General features: G+C 41.5%; 1 protein-coding gene across 1 annotated transcript; it reads left to right on the top strand.

Annotated features, from left to right (window-relative positions):
- Window positions 1-442: 442 nt before the first annotated feature.
- Window positions 443-19,308, top strand: LOC148351509 (RNA polymerase II elongation factor ELL-like). Its single transcript, XM_088355046.1, has 12 exons — window positions 443-822; window positions 4,108-4,152; window positions 4,235-4,356; window positions 6,178-6,341; window positions 7,742-8,022; window positions 9,217-9,341; window positions 10,398-10,728; window positions 12,449-12,530; window positions 14,550-14,619; window positions 15,331-15,502; window positions 15,698-15,742; window positions 18,923-19,308. Exons 1-12 carry the CDS (start codon window positions 703-705, stop codon window positions 19,049-19,051), a joined length of 1,686 nt encoding a protein of 561 aa, XP_088211172.1. The 5' UTR covers window positions 443-702; the 3' UTR covers window positions 19,052-19,308.
- The last annotated feature ends 1,424 nt before the right edge of the window (window positions 19,309-20,732 follow it).

The following is a 20,732-nucleotide window of genomic DNA, read 5'->3' as shown; positions in this document are numbered from 1 at the left end:
TGTGACTTACAATGCTGAAAGTAGAATAGAATTTATCATTGAAAGGTGTGAAATGCATAATTAACATTAGTGAAAGGTTTTTTTTCTTCCGAGGGAGGGCGTGACGGAAAATATTTGTGAAGCACTGGTAACTTGAGACTGAGCAATGGCAACTTTTGTTTTGACCTCTGGGTGACGCCATTGAGTTAATCAGTAGGACGGATTAGCACACGCGCTGCTACATTTGGTTAAAAGTTGCCTCTAGGTCTGGTTTCCTCGTGGGTTTCATGTGCCATGTTCTTTGGTTGTAGTACACTTGAGACATAAACATCATTAGGGTACTAACCCCAGAGTATGGAGTTCTGTTGATATATGAAAATAGTATCTAGTGCCGCCATGTCTACAAAACAGGAAGTAGATCTACGTCACCTTTTGTTTACGCCTGTGAACCAACCAATCACATCGGGGCTGCGTGACGCCACACACTCCACAAGAAAGCGGCAGAAAGAAAGCAGCGGAGAAAGAGAAAGAAAAAAAGGGGGAAAGAATAAGAGAAAGAAAAAAAGAAAGAAACACTACCGGAAAGACCGACAGAGGAACCTGAGGTTTTACCCACTGACCGAGCTGGAGGTCCACATCGGTCCATTTTCTCCCGCCCGCGTCCAATCCCCGTGCCCGGAAGTGGGTTGTTGTTAGCCCTGGCGGGCGTCCGTCCGGACAGCCATGCTGGAGGAGAACCGTAGCTACGGGCTCCGCGGTGGCCCGTCAGCTGGCCTGTCCGTTCTTCACGTCAAACTCACAGACAGCGCCGCCTCGGCCATCTGCGAGCTTCAGCGTCACCAGGTAAGCTAGCTCCGGGCTAAAACGAGACAAAACAAGACTAGACAAGGCCACTTGGCGAACCGACTCATTCTTTACCAGCCACTTAAAGTCTCACCCTCAAGGTTTCTCTTGGTTGCTGTTGTGCATGCCACTACAGAATAAACCCGTTTTCAAGTCTTTAAATCAGCGCCTCAAGTCACATTTATTTGTGTAGCCCTTAAAAGTGTTGGAAAATTACAGCCATTACTGTAGTTAAATGGTATATGGTCCGCATCTATATAGCGCTTTTTCAAGTCAATGAAGACTTCCCAAAGCGCTTTATAATGTGCTTCACACTTACCCATTCACATATACTCACACAGTTACCTCTTTTAAAAAGTACTGTAATTCTGTTTGCCCAGATTACTGACAGTCAACTAGAATATAATAGAATATACCTTTATTGTCATTGTTACAAAATGGGTTAACATATTGTGACAACCTAATTGGGCATGGCACTCCTGTTTCACATTTTCACAGTGAGGATAAAATAAACCAAGAATATAAAGGAACAGAGAAGATAAGGTTATAAAAACAAGGAGGATAAGGTTATAGTTATAATTAACAAAATATTTACACAAAGAAATGTCGGCATGTAGAATGTTACGTACAGTTGGTATCGTAATACAGTTTGGTATCATAAGGAATGTGCAATGTGTATCTCATCTCATCAGCTGCACCGCTTATCCTCAGTAGGGTAGCGGGGGTGCTGGAGCCCATCCCAGCAATCATCGGGCAGTGGGCAGGGGACACCCTGAACTGGTCGCCAGCCAATCGCAGGGCACACGGGGACAGACAACTCACTCGCTCAGTCACACCTAGGGACAATTTGGACCGGCCAATTCACCTGAAATGCATGTCTTTGGAATGTGGGAGGAAACCGGAGTGCCCGGAGGAAACCCACGTAAGCACGGGGAGAACATACAAACTCCGCACAGTAAGGCCGGGAGGTGGATTTGAACCCACGCAAGAGGTTCCCACGACCTCAGAACTGTGCCGCACACACGCTATCCAATGCGCCGCCGTGCTGCTGTGCAATATGTATTTAGTCCAAAAATAGTCAACATTGTGCAAAAAAAATAGTCAACATTGTGCAAGGTGAGCAGTAAGCATAGTGCAGTCAACATTGTGCACGAAACATAGACATGAGTACCATTTTACGTTCGTACGAGGTAGTGTATATGCAAGAGTTTTCAGTTTTTTGTGCGGTGTGTGTTTAGGGTGGTAATGGATCTGGGGAAGAAACTGTCTCTGAGTCTGTTTGTTTTTGTTTTGTGTGACCTGTAGCGCTTGCCGGAAGGCAGCCGGTCAAAGAGGTGGTGGCCGGGGTGAGAAAAGTCCTTTGATGTTTTCTGCTCTGCTGAGGTAGCGAGAGCAGGCAATGTCCTCCAGACTGGGCAGAGAGCAACCGACGATGTTCTGGGCTGATTTGATGACCCCCTGGAGCGTTTTCCTCTCTGCTGCTGTGCACCCAGCATACCCCACCGTAATGCAGTAAATAGCATATATTACTCTGAAATTAACTATCTTGTTACAAATTATTCCTTATACTCACATTGAAGCTGACCACATAAAACTGTGCAAATAGCCACCAATAAAAAAATCAGAAGAAAACGTGCCCACCAACCTGTGGAAGTGGTGAACCCTTTATACATCTTGTCCTGTGTAATCTTGAGATCTTGCAAACCAACACTTAGCCGAGATACTCCATATCTATTTTGTCGCTGGACTTCAAACCACTCAAACACGGTTCAGAAACTCATTGGTTGCTCTCTGCCTATTCCGGAGGATATTGCCAGTTTGAGATATAGCAGCAGAGCCATCAACTTTATAAAGGACTCCTTTTAAAAAAACTCACTTCTACTCTATAGCATACGAGTAACCTAATCTTCTTATATGTAATAACTTGTGAAGCCCTTAGAGACTAATTGTGATTAAGGGCTATACAAATAAAAATGACTTGACTTACCCAGGACACCGTCTCTTTTAGTTGTTGCCCCTGGTGGGCGTGACAGGTACCTTAAAAGGAGGACATAAGAGACACCTACTTGGAAAAAGAAAATAAAAGGAAGAAAAGTGAAAAATAAAAAAAAGAAGGAAAAGCAGGAATGTATGAAAAAAAGAAAACAAAAGAAAAATAAATTAAATAAAAAGAAAGAAACAAGAAAAAAAAAACAGACAATTTCTTCCCCAGGGCTGTCACCTTACTTTGGAAATTCTATTGCCTTCAACTGTTACAGTGGTACCTTTTACTTTCAAATTGAATTCGTCATGGGAGTACCTTTTGTAACCTGAATTAATTGTAAGTAGAGATAACTTTTTGAACGCAAATGTTCCAGGCCCTGCAAAACTGTGATTTTTTTTTTAAATAATTAAAAAAGAGCATCAGAACATGAAACAAATACATATTAAAACGAGAGGCACATAGCGTAAAACAAAGACTAAACGATATAATATAAATATTAAATTACACTTTAACTGGCGTCTTTGTTTACTGGTCCTCAGCATTGTTTTTTGCCTCATATTTCTTGAAAAAACAATTCAATGACGTCTGCTTTTGCCAGCTTTGTCGGAAATGTGCTAATAAGCGATAGCCTGACCTGTCAACACTTTTTCTGGGTGATTCCTTTCCACAAATTTTGAGACTTCGGGAATTTTGCCAAAAAGACCTTCATTTGGGCTGATTGAATGATGTCTGCAACCTTCTCCTTGTCGTCTCTGAACTCCTCCTGCAGGGCTGTGTGTTTTCACACCTTTCTATTTTCTCTTGCTCTGTTTTGATAGCCAGAAAAACTTTCTCTCGCTTCTTTTCTCCTTGTTCACTTTTCTGCATGTCTTTCATGGAGTCCATTGTAAATGATAGCTCTTCATCGCGGTACCATACAGAGAGGGAAGGGGACGCGAAGAGCTTTGCTGGGATTCATGCAAATGCACTGGGTTACCAGGTCGAACACTGGGAGCCGTGAACGGCAGCGTTAACTGTACTGTATTTTTTACTTTGTGTCCTGACACGCCTTTGTAATTAGAGGCAATATTATCCTGTTCAGGTAGGGGTACCTCTGTATTGCACTACTTCTCATTAGACTATTATTCTCCAGCCAGTCTCCAAGCACTAGCTTGTAAATACTTTTGCATATCCTGAATTTTTTTTTCTATGACGTGTTTATCCTGGAGTACCATGTCTAATCTTGCAAACAATGTTCATTACTTTGTTATAAAGACGATGTTATTCAATATGACTCACACACAGCTGTGCTCCCAATGCAGGCTCGGCTGGGCCCTCCCACCATCACCTTCAATGGAAGCCAAGGGGTAAGAGGATCCCATTCCCAAAAAGCCAAAGTCAGGTTTTGGGGACGTGCTTAGCCTGTGGTATTTTGCACTCCCCATGCAGAAAATCACCATCCCCTGCACCAAGAGTGGTGGCCAGGCCAGGGTCTTCGTATTCGGCGTGGCTGATTTGGCCGGCTCCAATCCTCACGGCAGCCTGGACTGCATCCAGCAAGCGGAGTCTGGGTGAGCCTGATGGGCCATCTTGGTCTGACCCTGTTTCGATGTTCGCGGGCTGCCATGAGCCTTGTTTCTTGACTCCAAACCCATAGGGCAGGGAACGGGATCGGGATCACATGGCTTGCGAGCCAGATATGGCTCTTTTCATGAGTAAATCCCGCTCAGAGATGAAATAAGGGACAAATTAACCTTATCTGTGACTTTCCTTTTTCAGTGCATGCAAAGCTGAAGCAACACAATAAGTTGGTTGTTTGGTCCAAAATATATAAGGCGAAGTTTGAACTAGAGTTTACACTCTCTGTGTTACACTAACAAACCCCTTTTGGTTGTACGTCTCTAAGAAATCCCTTTTAGAGATAAAATGACAATCAAATGCAATTGTCCCTCTAAGCTGCGCCAGGAGAGAGGGGAAGACCTAAAAATGTTGAGATTTGCCTATCGCCTGCACAGTTAGCCTATGTAGCTATGTCACCTTTTCTCCCAACTTGACTATGTCAATGTTGCCGAACAAGTTTCCGTCTTTTTTTGTTTTGTTTTTTTAAGAGAAGTAGGTCTATCGGCTTGGCTCAGTAAAAGAACCGAGTCTTTCAGCTCCCAAACGGCTCTTCGGGTTGTGTTTGTTGCTTTTTTTCATATATAAAAAAATATCATGGAACACTATGCACAAAAATGACTTGCGGTACGGCTGATGAGATGAGATGAGACTATGCACAAAAATGACTTAAAAGTGGGGAAAATAATGCCAAAAAAGGAAAATAGGGAAAAAAGGACAAAAGGGGAAAACAGAAGAAAAGAAAAAGGCAAGAAAAAGAAGTAAAAAGCTAGGGGAAGAAAGAGTAAAGGAAGAAACAATAGAAATAAAAAAATGACGTTTGAATAAAAAAGATTAAAAACTCCTGTAATAGATGTTGTAAAAAAACAGATATGTATGTAACGTTTAAAAATATTAAATTAACCAATAGAATTAGAATTTGAAAAACTAACTCGTGTTGCCAGAACACTAGCAGAAGGTATTTGATTTGATGTCAGGTTTTGGACATGTTTGATCATGATTTATTTGGTTGCCACACTTGGGATTTGTGTTGCCTAAACTTTGATTGACTGCTCAGACCCGTTGAAGTTTAGAGGTTATCTTGGTCAAATGAGCCTAAATGATCTTAAAGGTGCTGTTCAGAATTCATACATTTTTACTCTCTGCCGCCAATCTCTGGCTTATTGTCATCATTGTAGCTTTTGTCAAGCCTTTTATGTGGTGCGTGCAAAAACGTTAATTTGTCATCTTCTTGGGGGTTTGGGTTGGCGTTGGACTTGACTTGAAACATGCCTTTTCTTACTTTCACCATTTTCATGCTAGACTAACAAAAACTGGTGATGAGCATAAAGCCACTCCTCACATACCGCCATCCGTCTCTCCATACCTCATTCCTAATGTGTTCCACCCCAAACAGCTTTGCTAAAGGTAAGATTAAAAATGAACTCAATAGGAGATTGTTAACAGCTACTTAATAGAAAAAATATTATTCAAGGACACATCAAACATGGCACCCCACCTTAAGTGGTAAATGTTGTGACGTAGTACACAGGCCTTGGCATATATTTCATCAAATCATTAAATGTTACAGAATAAAATTAAAAGTGCTGAAGAATTAGTGTCCTTATGTAGAGCCGGTTTGGTGTTTTTGTTAATGTTTGTCTTAAAATATAAGGAGTGACTCCCCCTCCCTCTAAAAATAAAGAAAAATATTTGGAGTCAAAAAGGTTTCCGACCCCTGCCATGGAGAATACCTTCAAAGCTAAAAAGCACGTCTGCACCTACTTGCGTTGCAGCGTGGCACGGGAGATGAGATGTTTGGGCGCCATTCGCCAGAAAATGACGGTGAGGGCCACTGACGACTCGTACGACAAAGCCCTGGCCAGCATGGCGCAGGCCGAGGAGGAGAACCGCAGCCGTGGCGCCATTGTCATCAAACAGCGAGGCGGAATCAAGTCCGGTAAGAAACCGCTGTCGTCGCCATGTATCTGTCACTTGCACTATCTACCCTCTTGCATTCATTTTCCTGTCAGCTATTTGGCCTAATGCAGTGCAACCCCATTTTAGCAGTTTTACCATATGGGGGATTTTCTCCCCTCCTAAATTTTAAGTTTGTTTGGCCCATCACCATTCTTCCTTTCTGTAACGGTAAAATGAACCCAGAACAGCGCAAATTATACGAGTCAGGATCAATGGAGGGCAGAAAGGTGCTTATTGGAGCCTAAAAACCCAGGAAAAGAAATGGAAAGGCGTTAAAAGAAGGACCGTTATCATTAATTTCACCCCTCTTGCACTTTTTTTTTATCTGCATGTCTACATTGGTGTTTTGTGCTGCGTGTTTGCAAATTTTAGCAGTTACTCAAATAAGTTCGTAGTGATAAGAATTCTGTCTTTTTTGAAAAAGTGTCTCTTCCAGCTCAGGTCACTGAAAAGAACTGTCTCTTTTGGCTCTCAAAAGCTTTTTGATTGGTTTTGTTGCATTTATTAAAAATTATCATGTAACATTATGCACAAAGTTTCTTTGGGGAGACAAAAAAAGCTAAAAAAAAATGAGAAAAAAAACGTTAAGAAAAAGAAACAACGGAAGAAAAAATAATTAAAGACAAAAAGAGAAAAAAGAAAAAAAACAATATTAAAGGAAGATAAAAGAAGTAAAAGGCTAGACATATCCAAAGAATACAAAGAAAATGAGAAAAAGGAAGGAAAAGTAGGAAAAATGAGGTCTAGAGAGTGTATGACGTTTCAACAGAACACTGGCTCCCCAGCAATCAAGAGCCTGCTCCCCTTGAGATATTATTGTGTCATTGGTGAACGTGACAGCTCTCTGAAGTTAACAGCAAGAGCTCTTGACGGTTGGGGAGACAGCTCCCATCCGGGACAGTGATGTGTCATTGGTAAACGTACAGCTCTACCAAGTGAGTTACGGGAGCTGGCTCCCCACCAATCAGGAGCCTTGCTCCTGGCCCATCTTTGCACGAGACTTTCTTGGTGGTTTGCCATACAACTATTTCCAGTCGAGTTTTAGGAATGACTACGGAAGGAACCGGCTTGGGCTTTCAAGGCAAATCATATCAAAATGGCCTCCCGTCGGCCTGGATGAAACCTGAGCCAAAAGACCGCAAAGCTTTGGGTCTCTTGCCCTTCTGCTGGAGATTGCGCTCAATTTGAATCTCCTATTCGCCACATACACAAAGATTTTCTTCCAGCTATTTCTTGCCAGCAACATCATGATACCTTCAACTGTTAAATTAACTTCCCGTCTCATCATGTCTGAGCCCAACGCTGCCTCTTTCAATGGTTCTTACTTGAACTTAATGTGTGAGGTCCATCTGAAGTGTTTGTTTCCTGCTGCCCCTGCAGGCAAAAAGGTGACAGTGCACGCCCCCACCCCGGCATCGGCCGGCCTGACCAAATTGCGGCAGGCTGCCAAGTCCCTTATCAGGAGCGGTGCCGCACCCAAGACCAAGAAAAGTGTAGGCGGTTCTAACGGAAGGCACCACGTCCAACAGCAGCCAATCAGAGAGCGCGTGACCCACCTACTGGCCCTCAGGCCCTACAAGAAGCCCGAACTCCTGTGCCGACTTCAGAAGGACGGACTGACGCCGCATGACCGAAACCTGCTGGACTCGGTGCTTCATGAGGTGAGTACCTAACTAACGGGTTCTATGAAATAATTCGAAAAAGAAAATCAAAAAACCTCAAGATACTTTTCTTCAACTGTAGTTGGTACTCGACAGCACAAGCTCATTGACAGTGCGACCATAAACTATAAACGGCGCACACCTGCCGCCAACCCCATGGGTAATATGGTGTTGACGCCTTTGGCTACTGAGCGCCAACGAAGACGTGCCCTCTCATACCTGTAGCCATTTTGAGCCCTACTCCAAGTTGCTTACGTCACGTGGTTTTAGCTCATGTGAGCATTTAATACAGCCACTACCATAGAGTCGGATCATGATTACGAAGACGAGCACATATATCCTACTGTGTCAATAGAAAACGCAATTAGCTGTTAAAACGTGGCCCTGATTTTTCTAGATGACATCGTCAGAACAACCATAATATGGAGAATAGTGCCAAATTGTAACACAGACATGATTTTTTTTCTTTTTCTAGTGGTTTCTCTGGTAACTGAGCAAATTGCATTCACTAACACCTTTAGAGGATGAAAGGAGACTCCAGCAACCGGACAATGACTCCGATGAGATGGAAAAAGAAGTGTAGTATTGTTTTATGAATAAACCTAGAATGCTGTTCAATTCGGATGTAGAAATTGAGGAGTTTGCTTGATTTGCGACTAAAGCTTAAATATCGTGAGTGTTCTTGTTTGGTATTATATGAATGTTGGCAAAACTATTGACCATTTTCTCCTCTAAAATGGTGTCTGAAATCCAGGTTCAAAACCCACCTTTTCAGACTTGCCTATTCATAAGTAACTGCGTCACACCCCGCACCCTTTTTTACTTTGTTTTTAATTTTGTATTTCTTGCTTGCTTGTTTTTTTTTTTTTTTTTAAATATATTCTGTGTACAGCGACCTTGGGTTTCCTGAAAGGCGCTTTGAAGTAAAATGTGTCTTTATTACTATTGTTGTTATAATAATAATAATAATAATATGTTTCAGATGTCATTGCGGTGTTTGTTTGGATTGCATGCATTGTGTAAAAGGGGAACTCACTGTTTTCTGCTCTGCCTCTCCCTCCGCACACTTGAGGAACTGGTGGACTACGCGACTAAATTATCAAATATGTTGAATATTGGACGCAAAAAGGGTTCATCAGCCAATGACTCTGCCTTGCCTTGCAACTCTTCTATTGACATGCTGTGTACTTGCAGGTGAGCCACGTGAATGCCAGAACCCAGACTCTGGTGCTGAAGGAAGGCTTGTACAAGGAGCTGCAGAAAAACTGGCCCGGGTACTCGTCAGGAGACCAACAGCTCCTCAAAAGAATCCTCATCAGGTGAGCTTGCATCTTGCAAGCTCTTCTTCTTGCAAATGGTGGCTGTGGGCCCTTTTGATCATGTTTGGATTTAGCTCAATTATTTGTAGTTCTATTGCGTCCCTCCCGACCACCAGAGGAAGTGCTTTAAGCAACGAGTGACAAAATGCTCTGGCGGTCGTTCTGGACTCATTGAAGTGTAGTTACATTCGTATCTCTCCTTTTTTGAGAGCCTTAAGGGAGGAATAGAGGGGGCAACTTGGGGAGAAAGGGAGGTTGATAGACTGAGAGGGGAGGAGGAGAGGGGGCACCTGAGGGAAAGTGACGGAGACAGGGATAAGAGGAGTAAAAGGGGAGTTTTAGGGAGGTATGGTGAGAGGCCGGGAGGGCGAGAAGGGAAGTGAGGGATGAAGAGAAAGGAAAATGGAGCGAAAAAGACGGGTGTAGAGAGGAAGTGAGATGAAGAGAGGAGGAGATGAGAGAATGGTGGAGAGCAAGGAAAGAGTGATAGAAAGAAAGACATCGGAGTCATGGGGTGGGAAGAGAAAGGGAATGGAGAAGAAAAGAAGAGGGGTAAGAGTGAGGATGGGAGATGAGAAGGGATGGAGTAGTAGAGAAGTAGAGAGAGGAAGGGAGATTGAGAGGGAGCGAGTCGTGAGAGAAAGAGGGAAGAAGGGAAATTAAGACAGGGAGGAGAGTAGAGAGATGAGAGATTGGGTGAGATGAGGATTTCAGTGAGAAGGTGGGTGGGTGGGTGGATGGATGGAAGAAGGAAAGGGAGTGAGGGAGGAAGGTATGAGAAAGAGGGAGAGAAAGAGACTGAGGGAGAGCGCATGCATTTCTAATTCAATTTTCCTACTTACCCACTCTTTGTATTATCAAGTCTTATGTTCCCTATTATTATTATTTTATTTATTTATTTATTTTTACCGGTTCTTGTTACTGATATGTTCATTTATTTATTGATTCATAATACACTTACTTTAAAATGAAATGATCTACATTATTATCTGTAGATCTTATTTTGTGTAGAAAATGGGAACATGTGAGCACTAACGCTTCTTCCCCTCTTTGTAGGAGATTATTCCAGCCCCAACAAAACTTGCTCGGCGTCCCCGAGGCCCAAGTCAGCCCGTTGCGCGACACGCCCAACTCGTCACCGGCGCACCATCCTAAACCCGGTCCCGTCCAGGATTACAGGGACCCCCTGGCTGGTAAGGCCAGAATATCCCACCTGACCCGCAAAGTGGCGGCTGAGCCGGATGGCGCTCCTTCTGAGCCCTCAACGGATCGAGACAGGGCCAAAAGGGACCGACGTGGGGCCGAAAAGGCCCACGTGGTCACTCAGCCTCTGCTTGAACCCCACGAGGATTCGATTAAAAGGAGAAGGAGTCGACGTAAAGAGCAGGTGAGTTTTGCTTTTAGGAATCAACAGCAACAGAGACTTCTTGTGGCCATTGCTTTCATCTAATGACCCAAGAAAGAATAGAAGACAGAATGGCCTTCATTGCCATGACACATTACTACAAAAAAATTGGAAGGCTTCTCCTTTAAGTGAAAAATAAGATGTACGCACTGCGGTACCAATTGAGAACCTCTAAACATAAACAACTTGGTATACAAGTTTTCATTTTTACAGAAATTTTGCCTGGCTTTAGAAAGGAAAATCCAGTTCACAAGTAATGTCAGAGGCTACGACTAAAGGCAGCTAACCGCTCGTGACAGTTCATCATCAGCTCTTCCAGTTTGCGGATGCAAACTACTCCTGGTCCCAAAAAATTGCTATAAAAATTTTGGGCGTGTAGGTTCAATTAAAGTTCACGAATCCCTTTAACCACCTCAGTCGTAGAGGCACCACTTCCTGTAGTGTGTCTCGGGCAAGTACAGCTTGGCGACGTCCAGCACTCTCCAGGCGGGTTTTTTTGGGGTAGGGGTTTGTTCCACCAGATGAAAGAAATTGTACTGGTTTCCATGGTTGCCTGTAGTAGAGAAACCTCCTAAACTGACTATATTACAGCACCATCATCATTGTTTTTTTGGTGTAAAGCGTCATCCCGCTCCTCAAAGATGATCCGGAACGGCGTTTGACAATACTGTTACATTTACTTTAATATTAAGTGCTTATGCATCAGTCTTTCGATCTCATACCTGTCAACCTGCGCCAATGGCTTCCCATATTAATGATTGCAAATCCTCCTTATTAAGCAAAAACAATCCTTACAAACAAAACGCGGAACCTGTTTACATACAGTAAGACAGACTGTAGAATACAACCACAACATTTATCTAATCTATGACGTTGTCGCCTGCTACCAGTGACACAGATGATCCGGATTAAAGCCAAAATAGGCAAGACAAGATCTCTCTTTTTATATATTTTTTTACTATGTAGAAATTGTTACACTGCATACACAATGTGAAATGATCCAAAAATTGTCTCGAATACACGGAACATGTATACGTTGACAAGTATGCGATCTCCATTACGCCTCCCTGTAACCCTTGGCCCTTACCCCTGTGCACCACGTGCAACCTTTTGTTATGGCACTCATAAAAAACTCACTTTCTTCTGTTAATTTCATTTTATTTATCTCATTACTGAATTTTTTCATGTCGAATTATTATTTAAATGTGTTTTTAGGGATCAGGAAAATGTGTTATTTAGCTTGTTGTCATTCACTTCTATGCTTTTGGAAGTCCAATTAGTTTTTGATTATTTCACTTTATCAAGTTTGCTCGTTACATGAGCAATTAGAGCGACAAACACAATCCTTGGTGGGCTTATACCTTTAGTGCAAAGTAAGATGAAAGTGCACAAAAGAGCACTGAATGGGAGAGCCAAGAGCCGCTGCGTCTCTGCACGCCGCCATCATGCATTTTGAATTCAGCAGTCCTTTTATTTTTAATGCGAATCTTTTACTTCAAGTACGGTTTGTTAGCAAATACAATATTGTAGACATCAATGGACTTGTATGATGGAAAAGTCTATATTCCTATCTTCTCTTTTATAATGAGAATAACTGGCATTCCCACATTTTACTAAGAGTATTAAAAAGGACATCAAGTTGTGTTTCCAATAAACTTCTGAAGATATTCTCTAATGTGGATGCTTTTCTGACCCAATATAGATGGCAGGGGAGGAGGAGACAGGAGGAAGGCACCAGGGGGACCGCGACACCGGGTCAAGTCGTCAAAAAGCTGCCGTGACAGGTCAGCCCCTTTTTACTCTTGTAAACAATAACTACAATTCCCCCCTAAAATGCAACTTATACTCCAGTACAACTTATATACAGTTTATAAAATAATTATTTTAACACCGCGCTATTTTGCTATTTCTCCCAGTTAGAAAACATGGATGGGTCTGAAATTTTCTTTGTGGATGCATGTCCACTGTGAGAGAGATAAACTAAAAAGAAAAATCCAGAAATCACAATGCATGAACTACGCGACAGGAGTTGATCAATGACCTGAAAAGAGCTAGGAACAACGTTTTCAAGGTTACTGTAGGTAATACACTAAGATGTCATGATTTTAAATCATGGCCCGTCTTAAGTTTGCATATGACCATTTGGATGATAGTTGGGAGAAAGTTTTGTGGTCAGGTGAGACCAAAACAGAAACTTTTGGTCATAATTCCACTAAACCTGTTTGGAGGAAGAAGAATGAAGAGTACAATCCGAAGAACACCATCCCTACTGTGAAGCATGGGGGTGGTAGCATCATGCTTTGGGAGTGTTTTTCTGCACATTGGACAGGACAAGTGTACTGCATTACACAGATGATGACTGGGGCCGTGTATTGTGAGATTTTGGTGAACAACATCCTTCCCTCAGTCAGGGCATTGAAGATAGGTCATGGCTGGGTCTTCCAACACGACAACGGCCCGAAGCACACAGCCAGGAAGCCCAAGGAGTGGCTCCGTAAGAAGCTTATCAAGGTTCTAGCATGGCCCACCCTGTCTCCAGACCTGAACCCAATCGAAAATCTTGGGAGGGAGCTCAAACTCCGTGTTTCTCAGCGACAGCCCAGAAACCTGATTGATCTAGAGAAGATTTGTGTGGAGGAGTGGGCCAAGATCCCTCCTGCAGTGTGTGCAAACCTTGTGAAAGACTACAAGAAACGTTTGACCTATGTAATAGCAAACAAAGGCTACTGGACCAAATATTAGCATTCATTTTCTCAGGTGTTCAAATACTTATTTGCAGCTATATAGCACAAATACAGTGCATCCGGAAAGTATTCACAGCGCTTCACTTTTTCCACATATTGTTATGTTACAGCCTCATTCCAAATTGTATTAATTTAATCTCTTATCTCAAAATTCTACACAAAATACTCCATTATGACAATGTGAAAAAGTTTTATTTTTTATTTTTTTGAATTTATTAAAAATAGAAAACTAAGAAATCACATTTACATAAGTATTCACAGCCTTTGCTTAATACTTTGTCGATCCACCTTTGGCAGCAAATACATCCTCAAGTCTTTTTGAAGATGATCCCACAAGTTTAGCACACCTATCTTTAGGCAGTTTTGCCCATTCTTCTTTGCAATAAGTCCTAAGCTCAATCAGGTTGGATGGGAGAAGTTTGTACACAGCCATTTTCAGATCCCTCCAGAGATGTTCGATCGGATTTAAGTCTGGACTCTGGCTGGGCCACCCCAGGACATTCACGGAGTGGTTCTGAAGCCAATCTTTTGAGAAAAAAAACGTTTTCACATTTTCATAATGGAGTATTTTGTGTAGAATTTTGAGATAAGAGATTAAATTAATACAATTTGGAATGAGGCTGTAACATAACAAAATGTGGAAAAAGTGAAGCGCTGTGAATACTATCTGGATGCACTGTAAATCGTTACAAATTATGCATTGTGATTTCTGGATTTTTCTTTAGTTAATCTCTCTCACAGTGGACATGCACCTACAATGAACATTTCAGACCCCTCCATGATTTCTAAGTGGGAGGAATAGCAAAATAGCGCGGTGTTCAAATACTTATTTTCTTCACTGTGTGTCTTTTCTTTCTTAATAATGCATCTTTTGACTGGTGCGATTTATAATCCGGAGGGATTTATAATCCTATAAATGCGCTACTTTGGTCACTGTTCCCATTGAACACATGAAATAGAGTGAGAGAGAAGAGAAATAAAGAGAGAGGGAGAAGGGAAAGAAGGAGGGGAGTTTTCACCCCGCTATGCATTTGACCTTTTCCTGCCGTCATTTGACAGAAGCGGCTGCCTATGTGACTTTTGACTGCCACGAGCCGCAAGACGCCGAGCACAACACCGATTATTTGACGTGAGTTCCACCCACCAAACGTTTTTTGCTTTCTTCGATAAACGCCCGCTTTTTCTGATGCAATAGAATGAATACTCTTTATTGTCATTGAAAACAACATAGTACTTTTCATTTAGTATTAAACCCATTTTTCTAAACAACTGGGCAAGATATACATTTTTTTACAGTCTTGTGTGTTTGTTTAGGGTGGTGATGTCCTTGGGGGAAACAGCATCAGTTTTCTTTTTTGCTCCTCTAATGTTTCTTTTTTCCCTTTTTATCATTTATTTTTTCTTTTTACCCCTAATTTTTCCTTTCTCAATTGTCCTCTTTTTTTCCTTTTGCTTTTTTATTTTTTTTTACTCTTTTGTCTTTTTACATTTTTAATTTTTTTCTTTCCTCTTTTTTTCTTTGACGTTTTTGTGATTCTTTTTTTCCTCTTTTCTTCTTTTTTCCTTTCTTCTCTCTTTTTTCTCCTTTCCCTTTTTTTATCTTTATATATTCTCCCCTCCCCTCAATACAATACGTGTCTCTGAGCCGGTTAATCCTGGTTGTGGCATCAACCATAGGTCAAAGAGGTGGTGGCCGGAATGAAAGGAGATCCTGTAAAATATTTTCATATGCGCTCATTGTTACTTCCTATCTGAAGCCACCAGGACGCAAAAAGGGCCAACCAGACGTTGACTCCACTCTATGGATGGTTTTTGTCTTTGCTTTTCTGTGCCGGCGCAGGACTTACCCGCAGATCAGTGGCCCCGCTGAGCGCCTGCGCTACAAGGAAGACTTCAACAAGGACTACAGCCGCTACCGCGCCCTTCACGCCCGCATCGATGGTGTCACTCGCCAGTTTATGGAGCTGGACGCGCAGCTCAAGGGGCTCCACCGCCACTCGCGCAAGTACAAGGTGAGGCGACCAATCCGTGCTGGTGGGCACGCCGCACCCCTTTCACCAATCATGCTGAGGTTCCTTGCCCTCATGTAGGTTTCAGTTTAGGGGATGGTGTCTCGGTGGTCTTTGCGGCCCTTTGAGGCTTTTTGTAATTGAGTGTTATACAAACAAAACATGACTTGACTTGACCATCGCGCCGTTCTCTTCCAGACCATCCGAGATCAGATTGTCCGGGACTACCGCCAAATCAAAAAGGTGGGTTTTTGGGATAGACCAGTGGTGGGACACCTTTTCTGTACCACGTTCGGGTTCCGGCCCTATAATATTAGTAATAATAACAATAATAATGATAACATTAGTAACGGTAATCAGTATAGTAGTAATAATAACAATAAAAGTAATAATAAGCCCAAATCCACTTTGTGACCACTAGGGATCTAGATCACTGGTTTTCAACCGGTTTGACTTCCAGAAGTACCATCCCACCCTAATTACAAGCTGTGACCCAAATAGAAAACAAATGTCCACTTCTCAAATGTATTGAATAAAAGATTGTGTAGTTTAAATCAGAGAGAGTTGAACATATGCCAGTTGAATAAAAACAGAAAAACTAAAAAAAACATCAAGTGATATTCTTCTCTTTAATGCTCAAGTAGTTGCATTTTTAAGTGAATCCAAAATGTCTTCAAGTTAATAAAATTCATATCTTATCAATTCTCCGCTAAATCTATGTGACATGGTCTACATGCGCCAAAAAACTTCCAGTCTTTTTCTGTAGTGTTAAAGGTGGGTGTCAACTGGAGTTAGCTGGAATTATTGCTATTTATTGTTAAGGAGTTTAAATGACCATCAGTTATTTTTATTCCTGGCGTTAATTTGCTAGGCAAAGGCCCATGACCTTGGAAATGGGTCCACGACCCTCTTTTGGGTCCTGATGCACCAGTTGAGAAACCCTAATCTCAAAAACAATGATAAAAGGCATTCGGTTTTATCATCTTACTATTTTGCTCACAGTAACACTTTGTGCAACGTTTTGGCTGAACTCTTTCCCATAATGATCCATTACATCGTTGTTCATCGTGGCACCGCGAGTAAAATAGTTGGATAATGATAGAAAATGGAATGCCTTTTCTTCTGTCATTATCAATCCTAGTAGCCTAGTTGTTAGGATTCGGCGCTTTTATCGCCTCAATCTGGGTTCGATTCCCGTTGCATCCATGATGTCAGCGATATTTGTTGACTGATGAATTAATGCTCAGTGATATACTACTGTACTACCTTGGTGTAATCAAACCCAGATGCTGAGGGTTTTTTTTGGTGAAAAAAATGCGGCAGTATAAGCTAAATATGGGCAAATTCTTCTTTCTGTGCGGCCCAGTATTTAACAACCCACGGCTTAGTGCCTGTCCATGTCCTGAAATAGACCCCTTTTCCATGTTTGTAAACAAGTTTAACATAGCCAAATTGTATGCACATTGTTGAGGCAGAATTCATGTCACTTTATACCAGCCAATTGTGCTCGTTACGAGATGTTATTATCTTTTTCTGTCAAAGTATGTGCAAGCTGCAAGATAACTTTATTTTAGTGATCAAAATCAGTAAAAATATAAATGACCGGCTTTACATATAGATTGTGAAGCTCTTGTGTGTGTGCGTGTGTGTGTGTGTGTGTGACTTTTCCGCCTCATATTCACGTTGTCTGCTAATATCAGGTAAATAACGAGTTAAATACCTTTTAATGACAGCAATTTAACAAAAGTGTCTCGGATGAGCAGTTCATATTTACAGTAGCTTAGTTCACACATAAGTTGAACTTTCAAATTATTGACTTTCCTTGGTTTGCACCCACCTTAAATACATAGTTCGTGTTGGTAGAATCAATAATAATAATGATAATGAAAATCAATAATATTTATTATTAAAAATATAATATGTGTTATGTGTGCGGCACAGTTCTGAGGTCATGAGATCGAACCTTCATGTGTGGAGTTTGCATGTTCTCCCCGTGCTTGGGTGGGTTTCCTCCGGGCACTCCGGTTTCCTCCCACATTCCAAAAACATGCATGTCAGGTTAATTGGCCGGTCTGAATTGTCCCTAAGAGTGAATGAGCGAGTGAGTTGTCTGTCTCTGTGTGCCCTGCCATTGGCTGGCAACCGGTTCAGGGTGTTCCCTGCCCACTGCCCGAAGATTGCTGGGATGGGCTCCAGCGGTCCTACTAAAGATAAGCGGTGCAGATAACCAATGGATGAATAATATAAAATATACAATAATAATAAATGAAATGTTGTTGTTTTTATTATTATCTTCATAAATGATCAACTAGCTAGCAACAGTAGTGGCAAACTGACCGTTGGTAGCAAACACTTAGAATTCCCCAACACTTATCCTAAGGCACAGATGTCAAACTTGCAGCCCGCGGGCCAGATCAAGTTCGACTAGGGATTTATTCCGGCCCGCGAGACAACACCCAGAGAAGCACAAGGGAAAAATGAGTTGCAGTTTGAATGATTTTGACCGGATGTTGACAAAGCAACTGAAACTACACTACTGTTTCACTTTCTCGTTTTCCTTCTGACTATATATCTTTTTCTGTCTTTCTCTTTTTTTTCCTTTCTTTCCCTCCTCTCCTTTATTTCTTTTTTTCTCTCTGTAGCTATTTTTTTTCCTTCTTTCCGTTACACTGTCTCTTCTCTCCATTTTTTTTTCCCCTGTCTCTCCCGCTCTCACTCTTGTTCCCTCTTTTATTTCTTTCATTCTCACTGTTTCTTGTTCTCTCTCGTTTTCTCACTCTCTCTTACTCTTTCTTTCTCCTGTTTTCCCTCTCTCTGTCTTTTGTACTTCCTTTCTCACTCTTTCCTTTGTTCTCTCTCTCTTTCTCTCTAATCTACTAGTCTGGCCCCTTTAGAGTTTTTTTTTCTACCATGTAAACTAAGATAAAGGTAATTGCTAAAATGATATTGACACCCCTGTCCTAAGGCATTAGGCTTTTAATTAATCTAAACCAGATTGCCATGTTAATTTACCAGATTTGAAATGGACACCGCAAACACAGACATTTCAAATTATGTCCTCGGTCCAGTCAGTTATTTTCCCCTGCTTGCAGCTCGGGCTTCTACGGTGATTTTGAAAAGGCCTGTTTACTCTAGGAATAGTAAAAAACATGTTCCATAAAATTGGGATTCATGCACCCGTACACACAACAGCTGGGGATGTTATTTTTGTAAATTGTGACTCTAAAAACGCAACTCTGCATACAATTCTCCTCTCGCTCTATTCAAACTCTTCCTGCTACTCCTGCCTATTTTGGTTAACTATGCGCATGCATCCTGTTCTGATTCGGTTATAATTTAGATTGGAAAGGGGTGTATTGTTGGGGTGTTTGCTCCTTCTGCTATCGTGCCCATCTGACTTTGTGTCTCCCCCCCCTCTGCCAGTCCAATCCAGGCTACCGTCAGGACCGCCTGCTCTGTCAGTACCTTCACAACAAGCTGGCCCACATCAAGAAAGTCATTGCCGAGTTCGACCGCCGGCGGCTGGAGACGCCGACTGAAACAGGGCCGTGACGGATGCCACAAAAGCACTTTTAGCTGCCAGCAATTTCCTTGTCAGTATTGGCAGGTGGATATGCCAATGTTTGTTTGGTTTTGAAGGGGGGGGACTTGTTAGTGTTCACCCTGTGGTGTTTTTCAAGGTATTGCAATCTGGATCTCAGGATTTTCCTTCAAAGTGTTTTTAAAGATGCGTAGGTATCACCGGCCAAGTACGTTTACATGGCACTGCCAAACATACTCTGTGAATAAAGCGCTATTTTTGTACTTAAGATTGAAGTCCGGTCTGTCTGTGTCTTATTGGTTGTAAAGTGTGTATTATTTAGCGCCTGCTAGTGGGAAAATGTCTTCATTTGAAAAACAAAAACACTATTAATAATAAGCAAAAATGCATACATTCATTTTTTAACCATGCATTTCTTTAAAATATAGTGAGTCAAGAAATTTGCATTCATTTTCCATGACATGAGCCTCACTTAAAAGGAGCTGACATATTTTTCGGCCATCTTTCTTCTACAGGTGTCTTTATGGTGCAGTTCAGTCACTTATACTCCCGTGCTTGTATCTGTCCTTGAACATTTTGGCACCCTTTCAGTTGTTCTACTTAATAGACACGTGTATTGGGGAAATAATACACACAGTCCATTCGAGCAAGAGTGAAATTCTGCTCTAGATAGTCTAATCATTAAAAATATCGAAAAAAAACACATTGAGTGATGGGAATTCCAGCTCTATAAAGGGAAGCTTCTATTTCAGCTCCCAAAAAGCTATTCAGATATTTTTCTTGTTTTGATCCATATATTACCAAAAATAAAGTAACATTAAGCTGAATATGAACTAATGATCAATTTTAAAAAGAGGTTATTCTATTATATTATAATTGCCTTAATATTTACTCTATAGTGAACTTTTGGTTTGTTTAAACATTTTAATACTAAGCAACTTTAATGTCAATATCATTAAACTTTGAATTAAAGGAACTATTAATTTTCAATTTAACTTTCAACAATTTACACTGGACAGTACCAAGGGCGTAGGTTCCGTCTTGGTATTGGAGATATAATATATATAATATATACACCATTTTGCGGGAGACGTGGGCCAAGGAGAATAAAGCTAAAGGACTTCAGAGAAGGCTTGCCAGAGACTCCGTCGACACTAATTCGGCTGCTTTCGATAGAGTACACTTAGTCAAATTATAAATGAAATTAAATCTGACCCCGTGTGAAAATGTCTGCTTTCTTGTTCATCTTTTCCATCAAGAAACAAGCGTCCATTAATTGTTGGGTGAATGTAGGTTGTGTTTGGTTAATGGAGTCAGATAACTAATTCGAACAATTTGGTAAACGGTACATTTTGATATTTAATTCCCAACAGTCCTCAGTTTGAACTCTTAAAGATGACACTACGCTTATTGACTAATCACGTAAGCCTTCAATTGGGAAAAAAAAAAGCAAGAGGGATAAAAAAAAATGTCTGGAAGGGAGCCGTTACGGTCATAAACAACACATCAGTACTTTAGATCAATTCGTGGTTCACGGGTCTTTGCCAGTGGCAAAATAATGCTAGGAAGAAGGAAAAACAGAAGATCAATTACATCCTTAACTGTAGATGGCGATAATTCCCAGCTTGATCTCTTCTACCTGTTCAGTCAATCAGAGTGATTGAGAAGGACCACATCTCATTTATTGCGATT

The sequence above is a fragment of the Urocampus carinirostris genome, chromosome 15 (assembly GCF_059441175.1).
Source record: "Urocampus carinirostris isolate Australia breed hairy pipefish chromosome 15, RoL_Ucar_1.0, whole genome shotgun sequence".
Lineage (NCBI taxonomy): Eukaryota > Metazoa > Chordata > Actinopteri > Syngnathiformes > Syngnathidae > Urocampus > Urocampus carinirostris.
Note: the sequence above shows the minus strand (reverse complement) of the source record. Positions and strands in the feature narration are given on the sequence as shown.

Coding starts and splice junctions, on each gene's coding strand:
- LOC148351509 (XM_088355046.1), top strand. CDS start 703: ATGCTGGAGGAGAACCGTAGCTACGGGCTCCGCGGTGGCCCGTCAGCT. Junction 8,023..9,216: donor TGGACTCGGTGCTTCATGAG/GTGAGTACCTAA, acceptor GTGTACTTGCAG/GTGAGCCACGTGAATGCCAG. Junction 15,503..15,697: donor GCCACTCGCGCAAGTACAAG/GTGAGGCGACCA, acceptor GTTCTCTTCCAG/ACCATCCGAGATCAGATTGT.